The sequence below is a fragment of the Pteropus alecto genome, unplaced genomic scaffold, assembly GCF_000325575.1.
Source record: "Pteropus alecto unplaced genomic scaffold, ASM32557v1 scaffold380, whole genome shotgun sequence".
Taxonomy (NCBI): Eukaryota; Metazoa; Chordata; class Mammalia; order Chiroptera; family Pteropodidae; genus Pteropus; species Pteropus alecto.
In genome coordinates this window covers 260,399-269,073 of record NW_006430090.1, presented here as the reverse complement: position 1 = coordinate 269,073, position 8,675 = coordinate 260,399, and the positions used below count along the sequence as shown (strand labels likewise).

The following is an 8,675-nucleotide window of genomic DNA, read 5'->3' as shown; positions in this document are numbered from 1 at the left end:
GGCAGATGGGAACATGGTAACGGAGGGGCCGGTCTCCTGCCAACCCCCAGCTCCCGTCGATCCATTCTATCATCTCAAAATGGGACAACCACACACCTTGAGCCCACTGACACCACACAGGAGGAAGGACCCAGCACTTCCTGTGAAGTACTCTTGCCAAAATTACGGAACCTGAACCCAATCCAGACGCTAGCCCAACCGCCAGCTTACTGGAGGCGAAGGGCCACAGGAGCTCATCCGGTGACACCACGAAGGCAAAAGCAGGCAAACCAAGACACGTGACCTCTTGTCTGAGGCATACAAAGCACATGCACGTGTGGTCCTTGCTTGGACTCTGACTCGAACAAACGAACTGTAAAAAGATGCTGGGGGACAAGTGAGGAAAACTGAAGGTCAACTGAGTATAGCTAAGGAACGCTGTTCATTTTGTCGGTGGTGATAAAGGTTTCATGATCCTTCTAAAAAAAGATAAAAGTAGTTCTCTCTTAGACGTATACTAGGAATTGTTTACAGCTAAAACAACATATCTGAGATGTGCTTGAAAACACTCCATTTATTTTTTTTTATAAAAGGCTGTGTGGTTTAGGGCCATGCCACCCTGAACACGCCCGATCTTGTCTGATCTCAGAAGGTGAAGAGGGTCAGGCCTGGTTAGTACCTGGATGGGAGACCACCTAGAAAGACTGGGTGCTGCAGGCGTTAAAAACAAAACAAAACAAAAGGCTGTATGTTGGAACAGATGGAAAGAAAGGCAGAAAGCTGAAAGCTGACACCTGGCGAAGCTGGTGAACGTGGGTGTCTGTGGTCAGCTGGATAATGCTCCTAATACGCTCCCCACGTCCCAATCTCCAGAAGCTGGGACTTTCACCTTAACATGACAAAAGGGACTTTGTAGAGATATGCTTAAACTAAGTGTATGAGTTGAGGAGATTACCCAGGTGGGCTCAATGTAACAAGGGTCCGTATATATATATATATATATAAATAAAAGAGGCAGGCAGGAGGCTCAGGGCCGGAGAAGCAGTGGCATTAGGAGCTCAGGTCAGAGCAACACCCTGTGAAGATGGAGGAAGAAGCCTCCAGCCAAGCATTGCAGGTGGCGCCGAAGGTGAACGCAGGAGCAGCTCCTCCTTGGAGCCTCCAGGACCCAGCCCTGCAGGCCGTTCAGCCTGAAGCTCCAGGACCAGAGCAAGTTCACGCTGTTCTAAGCTGTCAAGTGCGCAGGACTCTGTTACAGCAGCAACAGGAAACTAACACAGGGTTCGCGGTCTATCCTGGGGTTTTAAAATCTCCTAGATTAACAAAATAAATAAAAATAAAATAAAACCTCCTAGATTAAAAGGTGGGGTGGCAGGGAGAGCGGCTTTTTAAGAAAGTAAAAGAAATCCCAGCCATTGACGCATGGCGGTCCACACCCTGGAGGACAGACGACAGCGCGGCAGCCCTGGAAACAGCAGAGGCGCGCCGGCGCCACACGTCGCAGGGGCTGCAGGGGCAGTGGGACCCAGGAGGCGCTGGGCTCTGACCTTAACCAGCACAGCAAGGGCAGGGGCACAGGCCGAAAACAAATGGGAAGGTCTGTATCCGGGACAGCTGTGCACGTGCCTCACATCCCTGCCAGCCGGCCACCGTGTGAGCGCCGCCACCAGCAGCCCTGCACCGATACATGGGCAAAACTCCCCAAACCCACCTCAGGCTGAGTGTGGGGGTTCTCGGGCTGCCCGGGTGAGGGCACTGCCGCAGCGGCGACCTCCGCAGCCCGATGTGTGGACGAGAGGGGAGTCCACGGCCTGCCAGCCAGCTGTGTGCCCAGGAAACCGGAAGCAGAACCGACCTGGTGATCCAGCCCTGGCCAGAGACAGGGAGGGCGGAAGGCCCACCCGAACCAGACCTGACTCTCGAACGCAGCCTCACAGCTCTTCCCTGGATGGCCCAACCCGGCGGCCAAGCAGACGCAGAATTCACGCTGCAGCCACATCCAACCATCACTGAGCTCTAATTCCAATCCTCGGATTGGAGGGATTTCGGTATAAAACAGGACAGGATGACATAAAAGAGGCTCTCCGAGAGAACGGGAGAGAATTGAGAACACAAAGGAGAGACAGAAGACGCAGCGACTGCTCGGCAGGCCCACTGTGTAACAGAAGACCCCGGGCGCCCTGTGCTGCCAAAAGCAGGATGGCCAGGCTCCCCGCCCACCCCCACCAAAAAAAGAGGACGCGGAACATGAGACCAGAGACACACAGTTCAGGACGCCCACCATCTGACAGTGGACCCCCAGAAGAGAAGGTAAAGGAAAAGGACAGGAGGGAATTATTTTAAATACAGGACTTCTTTAGAAGAGACAAAAAAGCACTAGCCGGAAACCAAGACAGATACATTTGACAAAAATACACCTGAAAACACGTGACTAATAAAACACAGCACAAAGTTAAGACAAGCTACTGACTGGGAGAGGGTGATTTATCTGCAGCAAAGAATCGAGACCCAGAATGCATGTAAGATGCCTACACATCAGCAAGTCACAGCCTGCAGAAATCTGGGGACGGGACAGAGATGGAGAGAAGGAAACACGGATGGCCGATAATGACATGAAAAGATAGTCAAGCTCACTAGCAATCAAGGAATAAAATGAAAATGTCACATTCCATTTTGTTCTTGAAGCAAAAAGTCAGATAGTGTCAAGTGGCAGCAAAGACGCAGGGCGATGAGCCCCTCCTCTCGGCGCAGTGAGAAGTGGCTTTGGTTCTTCAGAGGCAGCCAAAGGGCAGCACTAGTCGTGTTGAAAACACCGCCCCCGCCCCAAACTCGGAAGGTGCTGATTCTAGATAAACGCTGCATGTGGGCACGAACTGAAACCACAGCTGCACAGCTCGCTGGGGGGACGGCGGACTCAGAAGCCCAGCCACGGAAGGGAGGGACAGAGTCCGTCCTCGGATGTGGCAGGGGAATGAACCTGTCATCTATCATGTGGATGGACCGCAAAGTTGACCTTGAGTGTGCAAAGCAAGCTGCATGGAGAAAAGGTTTTAAAGAGTGTTATTACCGGTGTTACGTCTACATGGTGGATCATCTATGTACGAGGATGAAAACGGATTACCTGCGAACAGAGTTCTGAGGGTGGGAAGAGAATGTGATGGGGGAGACCCCCACTGAACATGCCCCCGAGTCGGGGTCCACAGCTCACGGAGGCCTCAGGGATGCGAAACATGCAAAACCAAGGCTGGACGTGACAGGGAGGCAGCGGAAGACAGGCCACCGGTCCCGTCGGCCCTGGAGACAAGAGGGACGCTCCTGGGACGGGGGAGGAACTGCAGGTTTCACCATTACTGACACGTAGGGTGAGGGGGCAGGACAGGGTGCCCGCCCCGGAAGGAGCGAGCCCCTCATTCCACAGGTAAACCTCACCTGACCTCGCACTTTCCAACATGTACTAGGATGACCTGCAGAGATGTCCCCCGCCCCAGACACATTACTGCTCGTGCTGCTTTGTGCCACATGGCTAAGCGGGGGTGGGGGTAGGGGAGGCCGCGGAGGGTGCTGAGCTGGGGCTCGGCTATGTGCCCGCGGGGCGCTCACAGGGCTGCTCCCATCACCCGAATGTTCTGACTGCGCCCCCTTCTTGGAACCTGGGGAAATTCAGACGGCCTCTTTGGAATCTTCAGAATTTCTAATTTATTAGTATTTTAGTGCAAGCTCTTTGCAGAGAAGAAAAATTTAACTAGACCATGCACACTACACCAAGGATGAACGCAGAGTATTACAGTTTTATGTGCAAAACATTTATCGTGCAGAAATTGTCGGTGGACGGAGATGGAGTTTGGGAGTTTCCATATCTGGGGAGGCTGGCTGGGGTTTTAGACAGCCTGGGACATTATTATCATTATTGTCCCTAGTCTTCGAAGTGATGGGATCTGGGCTCGCGCTAGCTGAAACTTCACTATCCAATATGTTTCCAAGAACAGACTATTCCGGTAACACGGGATGGGAGCACTTGATGTTTTCACCAGGTGAATGCTTTATTTCAGTAAATATTTAATTTGGAGGGAACAAGAGAGGGGCATGGGGCTCTCATCTGTGTTCCTGAAGACCTGCTTATACAAAACTCACAATTCAAGTCTTGAGTTTCCCGCAGGAAGAATCCAGTGAGTGTGGGGAGGGGCCAGGAGCATGTTCTCAGAAATCACAACTCTTCAGACATTGGAGGGTGTTTTTATTTTAATTCTCCGTTTCATTTTCTCAGCGTTAAATCTATCGACTCTCAGAAACCCTCACCTAAATTAACAGCAGAGTGCAGCGCAGTGGTTGTTAGGGCTTCTTCACAGTGTTTCATTACAAGTAAATTCTGTTCCCAAGAGACTGATTCAGGGCATCCTTCAGCCTAGCCTCGCTTCACTGCCGATGCTGGTACGGGACTTAAAAATGTCCGTTAGCACGGCAGCGAACACCACAGTCATGTTCTGACGCCACACAACCACCGCCCTGCATCGTGCGGTCCAGGCCTTTCTGCCTCCCAGGACAGCGGCGCTGCCGGGCAGGGGTGGCGCACTCACGGTGCACTTCACCAGTCACCTTTAACTGTGGGAGGGTTCGTTAATTTTTTTAATTTGAGGGGAAGCATAAATTTAATAGAGACGTTATTAACATTTTTATATCACCATATCTTATATTTAGTTGATTTGTTATTTTAACTTAGAAGCGAAAGACGTAAATATAAGAATGCAGCTATTTTTCTTCGTCTTTCATAGCAGAGAATCAATAGAATAAATGTATAGTTGATGAATTAAGATAAAAACTTCTCATTTAGAAATATGGGCTACGACCATGCCACCCTGAACAAGCCCGATCCCGTCTGATCTCGGAAGCTAAGCAGGGTCAGGCCTGGTTAGTACTTGGATGGGAGACCACCTAGGAAGACCTGGTGCTGTAGGCGTGAAAAATAAAAAATAAGGGATTGTAAACTGACAAGATCCTTGCAATCTGTGGGGTCAACCAAGGGTTGCCTTGCCTAAAAAAATAAAAATTTTAAAAAATAATAATGAAAAATAAATAATAGAAATATGGAGGTTAACCGTAACAAACAGTAGGTTAAAAACGACCGCCTGAGTCATAAAAAGAAATAAAATACTGATACATGCTACAACAATGATGATCCTTGAATATGCTAAGTGATAAAAACCAGACACAAAAGGCCACATGTTGTATGATTCCCTTTATATATAATGCCCCGTGTAGGTAAATACATAGAGAGGTAGATTACTGGTTGCCAAGGCCTGGGTGTGTGTGAGGGGGCAGCGGGGGGCAGAGAGTGACTATTAATGAGTATGAGGTTTCTTTTTGGGGTAACGAAAATGTTCTAGAACTAGACAGTAGTGATGGTGGCGCAGTTCTGTCAACATACTACGAACCACTGAATTGTGTATTTTAAGATTAAACTTCGTGTATATGAATATTTTAATAAAGCTATTATAAAATTTTTTTTCTTAAGTGGCTGCCCCTAGTGGGCAGGACGAGCAGGGGGAGATGACACCTCTCCGACATCATCGACTGTGCTTTTTTCTCTTGGCAATCACCCTTGTGCCCTTACAAAGTCACGAGGTCTCTGTGCTTTGACTCCCTAACCCCTCAGACCTCGTCCCCAGGCCTTGTCAGAATGCAGCCTGAAGTGTGGACCTGCTCCCCACGGCTCCTCCCCTGCTGCCCCAGCCTGGGACATCTTTCCGGCCACATCGTGAATCCAGCCAATCCGGCTGCCTCTGGCTCCAGCCCTTCTGAGGCTCCTGGTTCTCAGAGGATGGAGCCCGGGCCTGCAGCTGCCTTCGAGCCGCGGGGCTCGGCCTGGCCTCTCCCGCCCAAAACCTGACTGGGGCCCGGTCTTCACCCAGAGCCCTGCTCCCTGGACCTCGTACTCTGGTGACGTGACTCCTCTGCCCCCTGGCTCAGGTACGTTCTGTCACCTGGGCAGCCTCCCTCCCCGCGGCCCAAAGGCCCTGGCTGCTCCGTGCCCCAGGACCTCTGTGCAGACTGTGCCACCTACCAAGGTATTAGCTGGGCTCTGCTCCCCCAGGGCTCCAGGGCTCCCTAAGCGGCCCAGGCTCCTTATGTCCCGCACCACGCTGGCCGTGAGGCCTCCGCAGCTGAGGGGGACCCCTCGGAGCTCCTCAGGAGGAGGGTTCAAGCTCGGCCTTGCTCCCCTCGGCACGCACAGCACTCACCGACCAGCGCGACCTGAATCAGGCACTGACTACATGCGCGGAGGTGGGAGGGCGAAAGGGAGGGGGCTGCCAACCGAGGGGCTTGTCCCTCATCCGCCAAGCAACCCACAGCACAGCCGGGGCTCAGGACTGTGAACGGGCTGCTTAACAGTGAGGCTCTGTGCCATGGAAAACTGAACTCTCCCCGTCTGTGCCCCGGAGTGACATACTTCGGAGTGACTCCATCTCTACCCAAAGCTGCTGCTGTAAACTGTGAGAGCACATGGACCGGGATGGCTGGGGACAACCTGGACACCTCAGGGAACAGGGCAGCCCACTGGGAAAAAGCAGAAGCCCCACCTCACCTGGACCCGGGCTGCTGGGAGCACGGCGGCCCGCCTCCCCTCCTCCGGGGTCTCGTCCGCATGCCAGGCAGAGTCCTGAGGACACAGAGCTGGGGGAGGAAGGCAAAGTCCTAGAGGCAACTCTCCCTGCCAGCAGCGCGCCCAGTCGAGTCCCTCCCCGCTGCGGGCGCAGGCAGAGCCAGTCCTGCCACCCCTTAGGCAAGGGAAGAGACGCACCTCCTCATCTCATAGCTGAGAAGATGGGGAACGTGCTGAAATACGTGAGCCCTGCCCGCCCCGCTTCCTCGGAGGCACCGTCTCTCAGACTCTGTCCGTTCACAGCTTTTCTGGGCCTGAACAGTAAGTTACCACATTCGTTCTCATGCGCCCTGTCCTGGAGATGTCACTATCAACTTATCCCTCTGCAGAGTGTCTGAGCCCTCCCTGTTCCAGCTCTGCACAGACAGGTCTAGACCAGAATCCCCTCCCCTAATGCCCACCTGGCTCCCCAGGTCGGATCCCTGGCCACGGCAGGTCACTGCTGGGAGAGGCCACAACATGGCAGCCAGTAAGGCCAATGGGGATACAGGTTCTTGACTCACCACCCCAGGAGGCCCATGGGTCAACAGCTGCCATCCCCCAGGACTGGTCCGTAAGGACACCTGCACCAAAAGATCAGGTTAGAACGAGGAAATGAAAAGCACTGTGACACCAATCCTAGTGACTAAAGGCCACGAAATGGAAAAGGAGATCTTTCTCACTGACGGTTACAACAAACTTCCACCAACAGAGCTCAGGGGTCTGGGAAAAGTTCCAACACGATAAGCAGATTTATACCCGAAACGCAGAGAACAATTAAGAATAGAACCTCTTAAAGGCTGAAGAGATTATCTGATAAAATGGTTAACTTTTACCTAACTTTTCAAAAACATAAGTAGTAGAAAAGATACTTCTTTGCCGTCTTTAGTGATACCTGAAACCTCACTTAGCGGTAAAACACACCAATAACATCACGCTACTATTTAACGTTGTTCTTAAAATAGAGACCAACGCTACCTAAGTGAAGAACAATAACAAACAATCACAACACTGGAGCGGAAAAGAAACTTTCACCGGCTGCATGGCTGTGAAACCCCACAAATAATCGGAAAATCTCAGAACTAATGAAATATCTCCGATGACTATAAAATATGAAAAAATTACACTCACTTTGTACCAAGTTTCTCGTTTCACCAACAACCAAGGTTTTTTTTTTCATTTCCACTCAGTTCTAATTCTGTACCAAAGAGACACCCTCCGATCCCCCGAGGCCCTCGCCCGCTCCTCCCCTGCTCTAACCTTGCTGGATGCAGCAAGTCACTGGAAGGCACGGAAGAAACCAGGTTTGGACTCACCCCAGGAGGCCCACGGGTTGATGGCAGCCATCCCACAGGATTAACTGACGGACCAGGCGCCTGGCAGGAGCACTGGATTCGGGTGAAATAAGGAATGTAACTGCAACACCAACCTAGAAACAAAAGGGAAAAAGACGAAAGTGGTCCTTTCTTACAGAGGATCCGGCGGAAACAAAGAGAACCCATCCGCAGAAGCAACAAAGGGCTCCCAGGCAGCAGCATCGTAAGACAGAGTTCCCGTCAAAAACATAACAGAATTCCTGCAGAGAAACGAACGGTGATTTGAATAAGCTGAAAAAAAAAAGAGCACCATCCGAGACGCGAGGGTGGCAATCTGTCAAAGGCTCCAGGCGACAGCCAGCCGCAACGTCGAGGTTCTGTGGGTTTGACAAAAATGTTTGTAAAATCTACCTGTAACCCTCACAGATAAGCGGCTCCCTGGAGCTGGGGGACGGGAGCAGTGGGGTGACTGCTTAACAGGGCGGGGGTTTCTCCGGGGGGCGATGAAATAGGCAGTGGCGATAACCGCACAACTTTCTCAATGTACGATTTTATAAAATTTATAGACGTAAATTTTATCTCGAGAAAGAAAAAAAACTCCCCCTGAATGTCCCCTGGTCTGGAGACCAAAGCCCCAACCGCCTAGGCTCCGGGCCTTTGTGCGAGTCCCGCGACCTCCCCGAGGGAGCCGCCGACTGGCGGCGCGGGGCGCGTTCCCGGGAGAGCGGACAAAGCCCCGCGAC

General features: G+C 51.9%; 1 protein-coding gene and 1 pseudogene across 1 annotated transcript in view; one reads left to right on the top strand and one right to left on the bottom strand.

Annotated features, from left to right (window-relative positions):
- Positions 1–8,093, bottom strand: part of LOC102894863 (zinc finger protein 606) — a 19,260-nt gene extending 11,167 nt beyond the window's left edge. Inside the window, exons 1-3 of the mRNA XM_025046573.1 lie at positions 7,933–8,093; positions 7,039–7,200; positions 6,560–6,648 (exon numbers count right to left, since the gene is read on the bottom strand). Of these exons, the coding sequence (XP_024902341.1) occupies positions 6,560–6,648; positions 7,039–7,200; positions 7,933–7,963 (282 nt within the window). The 5' untranslated portion in view covers positions 7,964–8,093. The remainder of the gene's footprint in view (positions 1–6,559; positions 6,649–7,038; positions 7,201–7,932) is intronic.
- Positions 4,815–4,933, top strand: LOC112479607 (annotated as a pseudogene).
- Positions 8,094–8,675: the final 582 nt, after the last annotated feature.